The 19783-nt window shown below is 35.6% G+C and overlaps 1 protein-coding gene across 3 annotated transcripts in view; it reads left to right on the top strand.

The window, feature by feature from the left end:
- Positions 1-19783, top strand: part of LOC121314356 (double-stranded RNA-binding protein Staufen homolog 2-like) — an 89983-nt gene that overhangs the window by 59352 nt on the left and 10848 nt on the right. The window contains exons 13-14 of one of the 3 annotated variants that reach the window (XM_041247516.1): positions 8402-8468; positions 11610-11632. The exons of the other annotated variants lie outside the window; for them this stretch is intronic. Coding sequence (XP_041103450.1) covers positions 8402-8468; positions 11610-11632 — 90 coding nt within the window. The remainder of the gene's footprint in view (positions 1-8401; positions 8469-11609; positions 11633-19783) is intronic. 3 annotated transcript variants of the gene reach the window in all.

Raw genomic sequence — 19783 nt, 5'->3', positions numbered from 1 at the left:
ATAAGCAAGCAGAGGCAGTTCACGGTATTCTGCATGAAAATTGAAGGTGAGTGAGTAGCCAAAGGGAAAGTGAAAGATCTGACAGCTGACCAATCATTCGTGAGCAGTATTAATATGTTAGTAAGCACTGAATTTTGCCGACTGTTATTGAGAAAAATAATGCATTTCAGTATTTAGAATTTAATTTTCTATCTCTATATTTTTTTTATTTCACCAGACAGTGGAAACACTGTAGTAGATTTAGTTACGAATCCACTTTCTCTGAATAATTGTACTGGAGATGAGCAATCTTTAAAACAGAGTAGTGTTGACAAATTTGTCAAATTGAAACAAAGCGAGACGCTATCTACACTTTTTTATTTTAGTTTATTCATGGTTATCTGTGTAAACATGCTATTTAAAAAATATTGGCATTGCATATTTTATATAAATTACTTAAGGAATAAGCGTAGCACACACAATTACTGCCTGAGACTTGACCTTATTAGAGGGAGCCAAGAATAACCCCAATAAAACTCTTAAAAAGGTGTATGTTGCGAGAAGGCACTGTATAAGATAAGAACCTATGCAATAGTCAGCGTGCCCACAAACAGCTAAGATCAATTTATGCCCGTGCCAAAATTACTTTGAGGACCGCTGCCCTATACATTTATACACACTTACATTTTGACAGTGCTGCCAAACAGTAAGTGTTGACATCCTCTGATTTCAGTCAATGTGAATGGGCATATGCTTAAATTGCAGTGTTCTCCTCTTATAGTTAACTGTGAAGTACTTTTATTTTAGCTTAATGGACTGATAAATACCCAAAGTCCTAAACAAAGACCGTGATTAATAGGCACACAGGAGAAAACATGAAAGTGGGCCAGACAATCAACAGATCTGGATAACCTGGGGAAAAGTAGCATGCCACTAGCGTTTGAATAGCCCATCATTTCTTATCGTCTAACTGTTTACTCACCCCGTTTCCTCCATGTGAAGTGCCGGAGTATTTTACCTGACCAGATTTGTTTATTGGCTCTAAGAGGCACGATTGAAACTAATGAAGATTTAACCACAAATTAATTGGTTGTCATAGCAGAATGGGTTATTTTTGAAAAGTTTGGGAGTTGAAGAACACTGTTGTATCCCATAACAGATCCATCGGTAACAAATTTTTGGAAATTAAAAGAAAATACCACAAATGAAAAAGTATAAAAAGTCTGGTCTTTCTGACTAGACGTGTGGCACCTGTTGCACAGGATATCAAGCTACAATACACATAACATTTGTTTTAGAGTAATTCATATTTTGGGAAGAAATATGCCTGTTAGGAACATCTGTATAGCGGTACTGTAGAATATAGTTTACTTTTAGACCGCAGTTGTTTCAGGTACTGTAGTAGCCCATCATAAATAGATTGCACATTCAAAATATACTCTTTACTCTTTAGTTTTGTTTGTTCTTCTTCTGAGGAAAGATAACCAATTCCGTTGAGAGCTTATATACCTACAGATATCATTTGTTGGAATTAATGAGATGGTATATTTAGTAGGTATGTACAGCTATGACCAAATGTTTTGTATTACCATATATAATTTTGCTTCATAAAGTCAAATGAAACCTGCTGAACAATGTTAGGTTAGCGTATTAAATTACATACCACATTGTATTTCCATAGACTTAATGAAAAACTGACACATTAAAAAATGTGACCTTTTGAAATCTAACCTGAAATTCTGTACTGCTATTAAGGCTTCCAGTGGACACTTGCAATATTATTTTGTAGTTTCTTTGATTATATGATGTTAAATAAAAAGATCTAAGTTATGTTCCTATAGTTTATTTTTGTTTTTATTATGTCTCAATCAGTATCTAGGTGATGCAAAACATTTGGCCGTAGCTGTACATAACTACTGATATATAGTGTTTCATCAGGTTTCAGCACACAGGAGAGAATTGTTATTAATTCCCTTAGATGACAATGAGAATCACTTGACCTGTGGATAATAGAATGTTTATCAAAAACATGTTATAGGGGTATACAGTAAAACGTTTAAGGGACAGCTAAGTGACCAATACTAGGAACGACTGAACCATCTATCTGTTTTATTAAACCCTTTTAAAGAAAGAAAAAAGATTTGACAGTAAAGCTTTCAATTCTGTTTTTGTCAATGATGAAGTAAAATATGTAATCAATCACAGGTGACAATACCCAGTTAAAGGGGACGGTCTAGACGAAGGGTTTAATAAATATACTCTGAAGAGCGATATGTTATTTTAGTATGTTCTGCACAAGCAGCATTTCACTTACTAACCAATGCCAGTACTTAAACCCCCTTTTCCTTTCCCATGAAACGTTACAAAAGTTGGCCCATCTCCCTGGGTTGGTAGCTGCATTTACACTAACACTTAGTTGTTAGGAAAAAGACTTTACCCACTGCTGGGTGTTAGACACAGCGATTAATGAACCTGAAGTGCAGTAATCAAGCATATGTTTTCTTGACACAATGATTGTGCAATACATCATGGAGAAATGTATGGGCCTTTATCCTTCCTTAATGATCTAGCAAGCAATCTTTTTTCATTCTGGTTGATTTTCATGCTCTCCTTGTCTCTGTGCTGCAGGGGTGCCATTGGAAATGTCTGATAAACATGCAGTGGGCCTGCTTCCTGCTGAGATTAGTAAAATACGATGTTTAGTGGTCCCACGCAGATCAAGGAACTCCAGCATTGCAGGAAATAGCTAAATGTGACGCCTTGAGAAGAATGAATGTTTTTTTTTTGTTTTTTTTTCTGAGACCAGGATGGGTTAGGTTTGGGCTTGGAATGCTACAGACGTGTGTCTCCTGTTGTAGCCAATGCAGTATATTTGATTACATTTTTCTTAGTATTGCCTTTTTTATGTATAAGTGAAGTTAAGTGAAATAACTGGAAGCAGAAGAGACTTAACTAAAAAAAAATACCATGTTAAATATTTATGTTATATGTATTATTACAGTATCATAAAATTACCAGGGTGTGTCAAATCGGACATAGATTAGAATAGTTAATTTTGCATATGACGTTGTTGTAAGTGACTCTGCAGCTGATGTATATTCACACACCCTAGTTTCGTGTCTTGTAAAGCACTTTGTGATGGTGGCCCACTATGAAAGGCGCTATATAAAAACAAAAATTATTATTATTATTATTATTATTATTATTATTATTATTATTATTATTATTATTATCATCATGATGTTATTTAACATCCATTTAGTGCAGCTTTGACTGATGCAGGTGATGCATTTTTAACTTTCCATAAAGCTATGTGCAGGGACTAAACAGTGTTCTGTTCTGAACACTAAAAAGTGTTCTGTGCATAAAACAAAACAATTGAATTAGAAGCTTTATTTACTAATACACGTGAAGGTTAGATAATAGTGTCTTATTACCCCCACTGAGTCATATAGTGGAGATGGCAGTACACACATGTATCACCCTTTAGACCTGCATACTGTACAGTTTGTCTACTTTTTGTCAAATTGTGACAAGGACCATTTTAGCTGAGTTATTTAGAGTATCAGACTATGGGAGTATATGAAGTCAGTATGTAGATATGATTTTACATATCTATATAGCTGTTTGTCCAGTTGTGATGAAACGTCTTTATCAGGAGTTTATGGAGACACACTGGGGCAATTTCCATGGAAAAAGAAAAAGAAGTCTCACCTTTCACTCTATGTTGGTAGTACTTTCGGGTTGTGTGTGTTTACATGTAGTTTTCTTTTAGCCTGAGAAATTCTTTTTCCAAATGCAAATAACCTAATTAATATTAAAACACGGTTGGATATATTTAAATATTTGTGTCTGAGTTCCAATGTGGCCATGTGAGACTGCTCATATCGTGCAGCTTTCCTAAACCGGGTTTCCACAAAGTTTTTAGGTTGTGTTTAAACAATGCAAGTGCAGCCTGAATCATTTGGCCACCAAACGCAGACACAGAATCACACAAATAATAATAAAAACGTTCCATAAGAAAGCACTGTGTACTGTCATTGTATTATACAACCATAGTACACAGCGCTTTGTCATGGAATGCTATTTGTTAAACATTTTTGACTGCATATATATTTATTATAAACCTCCATTATTATTATTGTTATTATTAATTAGTCATTTAGCAGACACTTTTATCCAAAGCGAGAGACAAGGGGTGAACTATGCAACTGCTGCTGCAGAGTCACAAGTCTCATCCGAAGGATATATAAACACGTCCATGTATACATGTAGAAATTTACCTATAAGACTGTAGCTTCTGCAGATCTGATCCTTGTAGTCTGCTAATGGAGCTAAAATACTAGCACTTTTGGTTAATGTTATAAAAATGATCCAGTTAAAATATTTAGTACAGTACATTTTTTAAATATTGGTAGTAAATCAGGCTACCCTACTTGCAGCGTTTCCCATTCCATATTATTGGAAGAAGAGAAGGAGGAAATGAAAACCTGAATCTGAGTCTCGTAGTGACACTCAAGGCTGTCATGTGGTTATAATATAATATATTTTGTTCTTGTTGTTATTGATGAATCAGCATATCGGTAGTCCACAAGTTCAACCCATTTGTCAGTGGTGTCCACTGGGACTTCTGGAACTTCACTATGTAGTATGTTAGCCTTGCAGCAAGCTGCTTTTAAGGTTTTTTTTTCTTTTTCATGTTTTTGTCCTTTAAAACATCTCAAGCCTTTGCCAAGTGTTGTCAGTAAACGGCAGCAATACAGCTATGCTAATTTAATACATATTTTGGTACAAACTTTTTAGGTATGATAGATGGTATTTAAGCTAGTGTACAATTAATTGCATTGTATTGCAAAGGGGACAGAACAGTCTAGACTACAGCAATCAGCTATCTGATGACCAATGACAAAGATATCAAAAGTATTTATTGCAAAGGTTTTTTTTTTTTTATAGTAGTAGTAGTAGTAATCCCATTTAGTTCCAGTAAGGGGACTACACCGCCTGCCCGCTGACAGTCAGCACACTGGCTACCCAGTGGTAGGCGGATAAAAATTCAGCTTAGCACCCCCAAACAAAAGGGGCGATAACAAAGACTGGCTTCTAACTAATTTTAACAAAAAAAAAAAATTTTTTTAATTTACCAGTTTTTGTTTCCCTCCCTCCTCTCTGGAGGGGGGGGTGGGGGTGGGGGTGGGGGGGTGGGGTGGTTGTACAGAGCCGGATCTAGGGAGGGAAGTTTGCTAACCGTTCTTGAGGACCCCCTTGAGATACCTGACAGAGTGGGTGCAACACGGCTTTGCACACCCGGATCGCTCGGCGGGACGTTTTGACAGTCCCCTGAACCGCCCCTGCAAATAGCGTCTCGGGAGTCAGCCACTCCGTGCGTTCACTATCCAGGAGATCCCAGACTCTGGTCACTTTGACCGAGATCAACAGTCTCCGCACTCTGCGGGGAATTCCAATGCCTGCGCACCTAGATGGGGGTTGTGAAGCAGGGGCTCCAGACGGAATTCGTCCCCCTCGGTCGGAATGGCATCTCGGCCAACGTTAAACATGCTCCTGGTCTTGAGCAGGTCCTAGTAAAAGACCAGCAGCTCGGGGAGACGGATTCCCCAGAGGTCAATCCAGAACAGCTGCTAGTCGTAACCCAGGTCGTGCAGCTCGCACAGGAGGAGGGAGGCCAGTGCGCACCACAGCGGGGCCGAGTCTGCATACAGGGTACAGGCGGAAGGTGTGCACCTGGCTCGTGATGCACACCAACCCCTGTCCTCCCTCGGCCAGAGGGAGGCACAGAACCCCGACAGAGACCCAGTGCTTTCCGGCCCAGAAGTTGTCCATCAGCTTCCTCTGGACCCAGGTGACAAACTCAGAGGGCGAGCTCAGGGCGGTGAGCTGATGTCAGAGCATCAACGCCCCCAGTTGGCTGATGACCAGAGCCCGTCTCCTGAAGGAAAGCAGTTTCAGCAGACCCGACCATGACCTCAGTCTCACTCCAACTCCATTAGGCTGTGACCGAGGTCTCCGCGGGGCTTAGGTGGACCCCTGGTATTTGAAGCTACCTGCGCTCCCCTGAAACTGCTGAAGCAGCAGTAGCTTTGGTATTTGTTTTAACTTTGCCTATAAAACAACTTAAATATAAAGCACTTTTTATGAGTCAATTATTAACATTTAATAAATGGTGTCACGTAAAAAAACAGGAAAACAAAAAAAAAAAACACTGAATGAAGAGGAGTTTGAATGCCTGGTACTATATGCTTTTTTTCCCCTATTTGGTCAAAGAGTCTTGCCAATAAAGCATTGTCTGGCACCACCTTCAAGTATATAGTTGCGTGAGGGTACTTCACAAACGGGATTTGCACTGCTGAAGTCTCGTAACATAAAGTATGACTTGGTCAGTTGTACTTGTTTTTAGCATTAGAAGGCGATTTATCCACCCTTTAAAGTCGTACAATGTTTCAGAAGCACACTTCCTATAGTGTGTGTAATGTGCGTGCTGCGTCACACAACTGATGACTGATGGAGACAGAGTGACGACTTTCTAAGCTTCGAGGAAACCCAGCCATTGTCCGTCCATGTGTCACACAGTGTTACATGTGCATATGGTGATCTAATTTAACATTTTCTGCCATGGCATGGGATGCATCTCTTTGACATACGGAACAGTGCTGGTATAGAATGTATCTACTAAGTTATTTTAAATACTTCAACACATTTTTAAACAGCACTTCGAAGATTGTGTTCTCAAGTTGTCGGGGAGATTCGGAGCAAGGAGAAACTGGTTTCTAATATTTCATTCTAAGTGTACCCCACTGACATCCCACAGGTTAAGTGCGGCTTCTCAAACATTCTGTGAGATGCAAGGCCTGCGACTTACCCTTATGAACAAATTAAATATACAATTATGTTTTTTGTCATTCAATCCATCTATTTTTCATTCAAAGTCTGATCATTTACTGTATGACTTTTCTGCAAAACATGTTCTTGTTAATTTGCTTATACCAGTGAAATGTAAAATTATAAATTCCACCAAAAAAAAAAAAAAAAAAGTTCTTGTTTTTAGTATTTTCTTGATTATTTACATTGATTTTAAGAAAATACATTTTTTGAAATATCTTGAGTAATACTTGACCCCAGGTCTGTTAAAATGCCCCTGGGTGATGTATGTGTACTCTGGCCTCTGCTAATGGGGTCAGCACATTTAAAAGGATTGAAAGCTATCGACTGCTTGAACAGTGGTGAGCTCCTCAAAGCCAGAGAGAATTATATGTTACAGATCTGACTTTCACTTTATTACCCAGTTTACATCTGTCTGGCAGTCTGTGTTCCCTGCTGCTGCTTTGAATCTTGAACATAATTCACATATCCTTAATTATTTTTTTTTTTCCAGACTTTATGGAAAACTGATATCTTCTGAGTCACAGGAAATACACACCACACTGTTTGTTTATTTGGAGAAACTAGCAATAGAAACTTATTTGAATGAGTTCTACTCAAAACATGTAATATTGCCCAAATAACAAAATTCTTGACTTTGTTTTATAATTTAAATCTACATTATATGTAGAAAGGCATTCAAGACTGTTAGCGTGATTTATTTTTTTTTTTTTTTTTTTTTTAACATCACATGCAGATGTAGCACATTTTTACAGAATCGAGTAGTTAATTTACTAGAGCATGCTGGTATCATGAAATTATTATTTAAAAAAAAAAAAAAAAAGCTTTTTTGTCTGGCTTTTTATCTGGAACTTTAACATACATCTGGTTTCATAGACAATAATTAGCGATAATCTTGGATTACCTAATAGGCAAGGTAATCCAAGATTAGTGTCTGTGAAACATAAACATTTATTAGAGAAAGACTGGCACAATGTGAAAAATTTAGCTAGGTCTGTTCTCTCAAGCGAAAAAAAAAAAAAAACTTCCAATACGGTAATAAAAATGAATTGTGTAAAGATCTTGATAAATCTGGCCAAATGTTTTTTAAATCACTTTTATTGCTAACACTGTCATTAATAATCTAGTCCTGACCTCTGTAATGTGGATTGCTCATTTTTACCCAAGAGCTTTGTTCTATTAGGTGGTCCTAATATTGTCAGGATGATCTATTTATCTACAGGAAACCTGATCTTAAATAAAATGTGATTTATGTACTTTTCCTTATCAGAGTTTATTAAAAGAAACAATGAGTAGTTTGGTTTGTTGAGCAATATACCTCCAGCTGTGATGCTAATGACAGTAAGAGATGTAGGTTTAAATGCAAATTCTGTGTGTGTGTGTGTGTGTATATATATATAATCTCTGTATACACTGGTGTATATATTTGTTATACCAAGAGGCAAGTTCTTATCATGACTTTAAATTTAATGTTAGTGGCATTAGCAATTAGTATATTATTAGACTTGCCAATATTTTTCTTATACAGGTGCAGTATAATGATCTTCAAAATGGCAAAGAGTGCATGACCTACCTAAGTCTTTCACCTGTGAAAGGTACCATAACCCTCGAGGTAACGTCAGATCGGTACTAGTCCATGTCAATTTTTTTCTAAACGATCCATCGTATAAATTTACAAACAAACAACACGACGGTATATATATATATATATATATAATACTATATATATATATATATAATATATATATATATTTCTTTTCCAAAAGAAAAAGCTACATGTGCTTTTTCCAACTTTACTAATTTATTCATTTATTCTTTATTCAAAGCCTGTTTTCTGATAGAAATTATATATATATATATATATATAATATATATATATATATATATATATATATATATATATATATATATATATATATATATATATATATATATATACCACTATTAGAAATACTCCAATCCAGGTCTACAGATGCACTAAGTCTATTGATTTCCTTTTAAAGTCGTGGATATCAATGATTTTAAATTCAATACACACCTAAAATTGGGACCAGTGATAATATTACTAGTGCTAATAGGAAGTGAGGAAAATCAATGTAAAAACCTTTGTTAGCACTCCTTAAACCCATCAGGGGTGGAATAGTCTAAACCTAGTCTACATATTCTTTATATTCTCCATATATTGATGCTCGTAATTACATAGGTCTGAAAAAGATGATTAGTAATTGATAATATACTAATGCATTTATAAAATAATTTTATTTATCCTCAAGGCTTTTTTAATTGTAATATAGTACAGTAGCTTGAAGATTTCACAGTTACCCTCGCAAACATACCATATGAACAATCAAAATGTATTACTCCATTTTTTTTAGGTAATGATAATGATCAGTTAATAATAGGACTGCACGCTTTCTGTGTCCAGAGAAGCTCAATGGAAAAATTAATTGCCCTGAAATATCCAGCAGATTACATAAATTTCATCCAGGCATTTGTTCAGGAGTTGCTTCATTGTGTGTCTTCATCGAAGCATAAAACAAGTTGCTTACATTATCAAATCTAAGCATAGGACAATCTTTTGTCCTTATCTTCAACACTCCCTACTCTAATAAAACTTTTCTATGATCAGTAATATGGTTGTCAGTTGTGTAGTCAGTGTGTCAAAATGGAAATATATGCTGTATAGGGCACCTCCTTGTTGTTACCATGATGGGTGGTGCATAACCAACTGTTGAAATTCTTCTTTAAGGTGCTGTACAAAAAACTGGAGAACACTGATTTACAAAACCTACTGTAGACTAGAATGTGCTCGCAAACCCAGAAGCAGAAGCTAAGAACAGCTCTGCTGTCTAGTAACATTGGCTTGCCCAAACCTTCTGACTGAGGGGCAGTAGATTGATGTGTCAATGTTAAATCTGTAGGGGCTGTGGATTTCTCTGTTTTTATAGACTGGGGACAAGATTTTCTTTTTAACTTTCTGTATATCTCACATACATTTTTACATATACCTAGAAATCAACCCATTTGTCCAGTTACAGTATAATGAAACCTACTGAGTGTATTGTCTGGGGATACTGTTAGCATAAGCTGTGTATGGTAATTTTGAAGTATTGACTATTAACTTTACTGACATCCTTGTTCAGACTATAATTTAATATCTATAGTAGTATACAAGACTATGGAAGGTTACATTGAGTAAAAAAACAACAAGATGCCTTTTTTTCTCCTTCAAAATAACATAGTCAAGAAAGTGTAGCTACTTTGCTGTGCTGGCATTGCATTTACACAGTTTTACGTAACTGTAAAATATAAAAATATGGCTATTGAAATGTATCATAACTGAATAATAATCATTAACCCTACCATTAATATTCTTCTTGGGGTTCACAAATTTATGGGGGAGGGGTATTAAAAACATATTGAAGGCTTAACATAGCTTAACTTTCTTAACTCTTATACCTGCAATCCCTGATTCAATGCTTATCAGGATCACTGTGATCTGGCTTCTGAAGCTTCATAACGTCTTTGTTGTCTGGCAGTGTAGCAGCTAACGGCAACAGAGCTAACAAACAACAGAGTTGCCAGATGCTATTGCATGATAGGCCTCCAGTAAATCCCTGGTTTGTAATCTGCCAGACAGTAATGATATACAGCTCTTTTGCTAGGCACTATTTTTACAGTGCAATTTATTTATTTTTTTTGCATTTGTTACTTTACACCTGTGGAAACAAACACTGAATTACTGTAAACCCTATTCTGTTGTAGCTTTTAGTTCAATACTATGTCTATTTGATTGTTAACTTAAATGAATATAAACATACCCACAGTCCAACACTCACCTTTGTCTTTCCTATGTCTTTTCCATGATCTCTGTTAGTGTTTGTTATGTAAAATATGAAGATTTGCGAATACTTGAGGTAGAGATATATAGTCATGCAATGAACAGCAAGTCTGGAGCAATGTTATTTTGATATTATGTAAATATATTTCATGATAAATTGTCAGCTGTACATTAAGTCTGTTTGTCTGTTGCTCTTCATTTTTTAACTGCTGCCTGGATGTAATGTTCTCTGGGATCCATTAGAATATTAATAATACTGTGCATTGATTTCCAAGTAGACTCTGTACATCCAGTGTGAAAGTGAATGATCTGAGTATGTTTCCCCTGGAAGAGCTGAGCACATTTGGTAAGTGTTCTGTACTCGGTACATTTACAAGCATACCCAGTGTGAAAGGGCCTTTAGTTTCTGAATTTGTGTCTGCCTGAAAAAGGCCTTTCATTATGACAAGGGTGGAAAAATTGATTGTGTTAACGATCGGGTCACCTGTTAAGAAAATGTTCGGCCTTTGACAAGTGTGATTCATGACTGAGTGACTGCTCTGTGAGCCTTCACATGGCCCTTGCAGTGATCTGGTCAGCCACCTACAGAACAAGGGCTTTTGAAGTCCCCACTTTAACATTTTTAAAGACGTTAGTGCAGCAGGATGCCACGGATGGGGGCCTTGGTGTCTCCTAACCAGCAGCTGTTGAAAACTTGTCATTCTGTTTACACAACAATTTAGTTTTGTTTGACAGCACCTTTACAAAGTGTTGTTCGTTAAGTTAAAGAATAAACACCTTTTGTAACTGAATGAGATTCAGGGTGTTACAAGAGCACATGCATGCAGGTGGTGGTTGTTTTTTTTATTTATTTATTTTTTTTATTGAAATATTCACACCTAGCTCACCCAATCAGATTTAATCTCATTTCATGGGGTAGTGGAGACTGGAAGGTTCACATAAAAATATTCATTTAATGTTTGGTTTTTTTTGTTGAAAAACTATCTTTGTCCAAAAACACAGCCACTTAATCTAAAATGCACAAGTAAGAACTGATATTTTGTATGATTAATATTTTTTTTGCAAGTGTACATAACTAAACACATTAACAGTCATGTGGCTTGTTTCAAAAACCTGATAACCACTAATCCTGGAGTACCTTACAGAAATAGTCAGGGTCTGTGAAAGCTGCCTATTCATATTATGATTATTTTCTGTTTTGTAATTTTAAATAAATAAATAAAAACAATTATGCTGGTTGCATAAAAGTTATAAGGAACCTAAAGCTAAAACCTAAAACTCTAAATGTTGCTTTGTTACAGTAGATCAGAGGAATCACACTCATCCTTTTGAACAGATCACTTGACTCCACACAACTCCCATTTATTTTCCATATAAGGAGAGTAAAGTCAAAACTGTTAAACATCATGATGCTGAACATTCTTGTAACTGAAGCTGATGTTAACTAAACACTGGCTTGTCTTAAGTTAACCATGACGTCTTATTTAGTGCTTAATTATAATGTTATCCAAACTAAATGTACTTAATGCTAATATACCACCAGCATTTGTAATGGTTGCTGGCACAATTAGCTAAATGTTAGAGATTATTTTTTTGTCAGGCAGGCAGTACTGCTGTTGAACAAAGATTTGTCGAATAACAGTGTGTTTTATGGTTTACAGCTTTGGCTTTAAGAACTGTCCTTAATGTTATAATCCTTCAAAAGATTCTGTAGAATTTCCAAATAGTGGTTATTTAACTATAATTTAGCTTTAATTGAGCTAAATCTTGTTAAGCCATATATTACCATTAATGTATTTTAACCACCTGCAGTTTCATATTAAAGAAACAGCCCAATGGTTAAATGAGATGCAGAGCAAGGTTTACTGTATTGATTGATTATACTTTTTAACCAGCAATTTTGTTCCAGCTACCCCAGACTCTTACTAAAGTTATTAACCCTGCTGTAGAGTTGCAGATCTGCTCACACATGTACATATACACAGGTTTTGATTTATAAATACATAAATAAATGTCTATATATTTATTTGTACATTTATTTATTTATTTAGATTTTTCCCAGTTTTTTTATGTTTTTATATATTTCATTTTGGTCTTTTACATTTCTGCTTTGACATTTACATTTCCCCCTCCCGTTTTAGTTGTTTTTTTTTTTTCTTTTTTGCATTTCGTTGTTGCAAAGACACCTGTGTCAATCAAAGCTAGTGGGTGGTATCATTTACACCATTGACTAATCCATCAAGTATTAGCAGTGGCCCTCGTTTGAGATTGACTATTGGCATATGGTTTTGAAAAGTAATAGCTTAGGTGTTAGCTGCATTTTAGTTTTTTTTAGGACTTTACAAGGAAAATAGCAAGTTAATTGATTTTCAAAATATATATTTATTTGTAGGAAATTACTGATATATATGTAAATCTGTCAGAATTTCATTTTTCAAAGTGTTTCTCAAGACTACATCCTTGTTTATCACGTTGCCATTTACTTCCCATCTCAGCATAATTATGTGTGCATTTAAAATATGTACAACATCAAAAACATTAACCTCACGAAAATCTGTAGTAACTAATAGTGATACACATTTTATAAACCCAGCATAAAAATGATCAGTAGAACTCTCTGTTGCTTTGCACTTTCTGTAGACTTTGTTGTGTTTTCTTCATTTTGTTTTTATTTTGCAAGTAGGAAATGTATCAGTTTTTGACTCAAGGGATGATACGCAAGATAATCTGGATGTAGAGTACTCTACCAAACACCGAAAACAAATTCAACCAGCTGCTATGCTGTTACTAAAACTCAGCTTCCCCTAATAAATAAAACAAAAAACAACAAAGTATGAGTATTGTGATTTATTATTTAGGTCTACTAAATTTATACTACTGAAAAAGTCTACTACTGAAAGGTTGTGCTTCACTGATTACCACTGAATTGTACGAGAAGTTGAGAACTGCAGCACAGAGCGCTGTGAGCAGAGCTCTCCATAGAGAGAATCGCCAGACACCTGCTTCACCCACCCTTCAGAGTGGAAATCACGCATGCGTACAGGTGGATGGTCATTTTGAAACTGAATGTAACCTCTGAGTTGCTAAACAAAAACGAAATATTTGTGCACAGTAGTTTAGCAATAATATATAATACCGTCAAAAAATGAATTCATAATTTTCTTTTACTTTCATTCATATTTTTGCATTTTAAGTCATCCTGTGACCCTCTATGACCCTTAGAAATACCCCCAGGGGTACTCATTTTGGTTGAAAACCCCTGTTCTACCTGAAGAGCTTATTAGTTAATACTTGGTCTCAAGGAAATGTTTCGATCACAGGGAACTCCATTAACAAATCATCAATCGGTTAGATTGGGAGGAGGGTGTAATTAATCTCTGTGGTCAGCCGATGGTGTAAATGATACCACCCACTTGCTTTGATTGGCAGTTGTTTAGATTGGGGGGGGGGGGGGGGGTAATTAATCTCTGCGGTCAGCCAATGGTATAAATGGTACCGCCCACTCGCTTTGATTGGCACAGGTGTCTTCGCAGCAACAAAATGTAAATAGCAACCCAGAAAAAGAAAAGAAGGGAGAATGTAAATGTTAAAGCGGAAATGTAAAAGGCCAAAATTAAATGCAAAGAGCAACTGGGGAAAGCTGAAATAAATAAATAATTACCATACAGCACAATGCTGCAGTGTAACAAAGTATTAGCCAGGAAACACCAGCAATGTAGCAGAGGGTTACAGAAAACAGTGTTTTAGAAGGCAGCCATAGCACTTGAAATAAATGTACAAACTTTTGTGGGCTATGTATATTTAAATATATAGCTGTCTTTGTCATTTGCATTTTCCCAGAACAACCCTCTGCATTTGCACCTTCAGGTCCAATTTTAAGGTTAGTTAATTGACGCAGTACCTTCTGGGCTCATTTTTCATATCTTCTCAGATTTCATTATATGTGATGAAAATTATCAGATCATTTTACATCACTACCTTTTTTTTTTTTTTTTTGCTTTGTGGAATTCCAGGTCCCACTTAGTTTTCCAGAAGATCCAGTGTAAATTGGGGGCTCAGGTTTCAGCGGGAGGCACAGGGTTGCACAGCGCCCATTTGTCAAGTTGGCTGCTCTGCAGTAAGGTTCCATTATCTTGTCTTTGAACAGAGCTGAAGTCTTATGCAGGGCCGTCCTCGCTGTCATTTACACTAACAGCCATCCTCTTCATTCTAAGCCTCATGAAAAAACAAATTGATGCCTCAACAAAATCACTCACTCAGGGTGTCCGTCATCTGTTTTCTTAAGGAAACAACTTTCAAGTCAAAAGATTAGAATTCAGAAAATGATAAATGATAAAGGCAGGTCATTCAGATTGGTGGGGTGTGGGGTGTAGTGTCATCACAGATCTGGGGACTGTTTTGAATTCTGACTAAAGGAAATGATTGTTAGGATAGAATATAAACATGAACTTGCAGATTAGGAAACCTGTTGAAAGTTTAAGTGGCCTCTTCAAAAGTAAATGGTTACGATCAGGGAAACTTTTGCCTGTGCTTTCAGCTCTCTCTCTCCTCTCTCTCTCTCTCTCTCTCTCTCTCTCATTTAATACTTAACTCCTCAAAACACAACTTGTGATATACTTCACTGTTAAATTAACATATGCAAGTAACGTGCCAGACATTCTGGGAGCTGTAATGTAAAGAGAGATGGTGATTTCTGTGGTAATACATAAATAATTTTAAACTATACAAGAGTAATACTTTGGTAATTTTATACAGATAGGTGATAGGGTAGGTGATTGCAGACTGTATTTTGATTTATTGTGTGTTGAAAGGTTGAGGATTTTATTAGTGGTCGTTAATTAGGGGAATTAAATGAGGTGTGTGACTTTGCAGATTTTATTGTGCTGAACTGCTCAAGTAGTTTGCACCTTACGCCATTTATCATTGGCCAGTGAAGGACGCTCTTTTAAGCCCCCACATATTGTAAATGGATATGTTCTGTTCTGCCTGTAGCTGTTTCACAAAATGTGAAAAGGTGACCCATCTGGAGAAATATTTACCAGTTTAACAAATGGTGCTGGCATTGCTTTTTACAGTAATCTGCAGCAAAATGTCAATGGTTAATGAGTCAGAGTGGTATCTCACCATTCTCTCAGCTTTTTAGTTAATGTTGGTTAGAAAGTATGCATTTTATCTGTTATAATCAAATAAAAATACATTTTATTCTGATAGAAATTTATCAAAGATTATTGCAAAAAAAATAAAAAAGTAAAAAGTAAACCTAGAAATATGAATAGTATAATATATGGAAAACCAACAAGAGACATATTTGTGTGATAATTTATTCTGATCCATGTAATTTATTTGATATATTCTATATTTTTAAACCTGGTTGCCTTTACCTTCTTTCTTAAGCTGTTTTTATTACAGACAAGGCAGCTGTTTATATTAAGTGACTATGCACACTGAAGGTGATGATATAGGAAGGAGTCTAATATGAAAAAAAAACTTGTATGAACGTGATATAATATCAGGATTCATTTTTCCAGTTTTGGGGTCTGTTGCCATGGTAACATAGAATATAAGAAAGCATCTATTATACAGCTGTTTGCTTTTATAGTTGTGCTTGGTTGTATTATGGTTCTCAAGATATTTTGACAGTCAATTATTAATAGATTTCTTTCTGCTTTGATACTTGATTAATGGTAAGAGCACTGAGATGAGTTGGTGACCTAATATCACAAGACGATTAATAGTTGTATTAGTATTTGGAAGACTTGTGTTTGCCAGTTTTCCAGGAACAAACATTTACAGGTTAGGGAGAAAGTAGAAATAACATTTTTAAAAAGTGTTCTGCAATACAATGTAGAGATTTTGATAGGATGCTTTTTGTAAAAGACTTTCCATTTTAAATGAACAATACATTATCAATCAATTTAATTGCCTGAGATGAGAATCTGCATTTAAGCATTTATTTAAATACAAGTTCTTCATGAGAAACGTCATATCTGTTAACTTGATACGCTGGGTAATTGTCCATGTATTCCATTTGCTTACAAAGATGTCTGCAAGGAGTTTGGTCATATCAGATTTTGGAAGCTGATAAGGCTTAAGCTTAGTACCTACTTGCTGATGGAGGAGGAGACACTGTTGCAGTTTTTTGGATGACACTTTTAACAAAGGTGTTGTCAAATTTGTATTAATCCTTGGGACTATTTCAAAAAAAAGAGAAAGGGTGTTAAGTGTATGGGTCTACACTTTCATGGTTTAAATATATTCCTTTCTGCGCTGGAATAATAACATTCAAATATTTTACCCGAAAACTACAAAATAGTCTAAATACCAAGAACATTAAAATGGTTTAAACACCACAAAAACATTTACTGTCAATGAAATGTGTTATTTCAGAATGTCATGACACCACAACAGTCAATTGCAATTGTCAACCCCTGTGCTGTGTCACATGATGCTATGTTAATTAAATTGATAAATTTAAACTAGTTTTAGGCAAATCCTGTTAGCCTACTTCTCACTGTAGCTGCATTAGACGTGTTAGAAGCAGTCTGCTTTAAAGGGACGGTAATATACTTAATGTGGATTACAGCAAACGTGTTACTTTCTCCAGCTGCTAACACAAACAGCGATTTCTTTAGTGTGCTTGCTGCAACACAGCAGGCCCTGCCTAAATTAAGATAGGACCAAGTGGACGGGTGTGATTTTTTTGTCAAGCAATCAGAATGATAACATTCCACCTTGTGCCCTAAAACCTGTACTATACTGTAGGTGGTTCCATTTCTCCATTTCTACACTCACCACACTAGCTCCTAAAATGGTTATTAGAATGTTTATTAAGCCTTAGACTCCCTAGAGTACAGCAGCTGTTTTACATCAAATGTAACAACCCTAACCCTAGTGCCTTCACCTATCTATGTTGGCTATTCAATGTACACTTTTATCATTTGTCCCAAGTACAATAAGTAATCAATTTAGAGTAACATTGAGCATTGTGATGGATCTTCATTTCATTGCCAATTTAATGTTTCACGCTATATATAACATGTAGCAGTGTTTTTTTGTTTTCTGTACTTTCCAGTGACTAGTCCAGGAATAATTACATTTACGTTTTTTCCCAAACTCTACAGAATGTTCTGTTCTCTGCCAGAATCAATATGTATAGTATACTGTGTAAAGCCATAAATATTTGCGAGCCTTTTATTGTGTTTTTCGCGCATAAAAAAATTGCAAAATTTTTGGCTAAAAATCAAATTCCACTAACAATACATACTTCGTGATATATATATATATATATATATATATATATATATATATATATAATATATATATATATATATATATACGGTCAACCGACAATAAGCGTTGTTATTCGCCAAATAATTTGATTGCAAATATTTGTGGCTTTACAGTATTATAAATCTGGCTGAAGATTATTTTGTCCTGTATCTAAGTAAACTGTCTAAAAAATAAACCTCCAAACACAAAAATTAAAATAAAGACACACACGTTTCTTGTCTGCTTTTTTGTTTGGCTTGTGTTGCTCCTGAGATGAAAAATCAGAAACAATGTTGATGTTGTAATGGGAAGTGTAATGTAAGTAACCCTAAAGGACCATTGTTTCTTTCCAGAAGTTCTCCCTTGAACAACAGTGAGTAAATGTATAACTTTCTGAATGTCTTTAAAGAACGCCAGCCAAGCACAAGTGGACTTTGAAATAGGATGTCCTCCAGACATCACAGGGAAATTGTATGCAGTGAAACAGCAGTATTGATTTATAATAAGCCAAGTAGCAGGAATGTATTTCAATTTGAGGGGGGACAGAAGGTCTTCCACTTGTAGCCTGACCTCTGATGGTCCACTTAGTCTCCATACTTGAAGGAGCATGATCTGTTTCTGTCACCCACCGTTTAATTTAGAAACAATGAAAAAAATAATATGTAGCTCTGTTAATTAAGAATAGTGTTTAGCAAGCATGTATCATGTCTTTCCTGTATTTGAATGCTTGTGGCCCTAATAAACATCCCTAATTATGTTCCAACATAATTATAATTATAACAGTAAGCAATAAGAGTTTTCCCATATGTAGCTAAGTCAGTGTGGCATCACAAGGCTCCTGTCAGAAGAGACAATTGTGTAACCTTGTTGTCTGGTTTCTGTCTGCATGTTTTTTGAAGTAGTACAGGGTTTTTTTGCTCCTGGTAAAAGAGCTGCATTTATTTATTGTGTTCAGGGACAGCTATTACAAAACAAATCTGACCATTTTATTGACATATCGAGTGTGTAACTAAAGTGGTAAAATCATCTTCTCTAAGCTGAAGAGTTTTAGTTGTGACATCAAAATGATGTCTGCCTGTAGATGGTCTCCAATTACTGAAGATGGATTAAGTTCCAAGGAAATGTTTTCTCCTTTGTGTGCTGTTAATGGTACATTTCATTTTAGTGTTTGAGGAGAAACACTATATGACAATCCCAGTAAAATTTGTGTGGGTCTTTTATAAACAAGCTGTCTTTCTTGCAGTGTAGTGCAGAAAGCATGCTTCCAAATGTGACCAAAAAATATTCAGTCAAGAATGATTCGGAGGGAGTTTGGCAGTACTGTTTGTTGTTGTTGTTTTTGTTGTTCTGTACAGTGCTGAATATTATATGGCCAGACAATTTTTGGCCTGTAATCCATAATATGGCTTGAATAAATCATCAATAAATACATAATTTCACCAGTCAATGCAATAATGAATAAAGGTTAGGCTTTTGAGAGATGTCAGTAATGTAGTACTTAAGGCCCTAGTGTTACTTTTGTTTTGAATATATCATACAAAACTTGGCATTCATGTTTATATTTTTGAAGCACCAAACCTGTTGATGTTATCTTTGCTTTTTTTTTCTATTCATTGGTGACTAGCAATTGAGCACAAGTGATTCAAACCCAGTATAGGCCTTAAAGGTTAAATACTGGTGCATTGATTTGGGAAGGAGATGAAGTAACTCAACACTGTTATGTCCCCTCATTTTGGCATAGGTTAGCTTGTGACTTTTTTTTTCCCCAACCGTGTCAAAAAAATGAAAGCTGAATTGCAT

This window comes from Polyodon spathula, chromosome 4, assembly GCF_017654505.1.
Source record: "Polyodon spathula isolate WHYD16114869_AA chromosome 4, ASM1765450v1, whole genome shotgun sequence".
Lineage (NCBI taxonomy): Eukaryota > Metazoa > Chordata > Actinopteri > Acipenseriformes > Polyodontidae > Polyodon > Polyodon spathula.
This window is presented reverse-complemented; position numbering and strand designations above follow the sequence as displayed.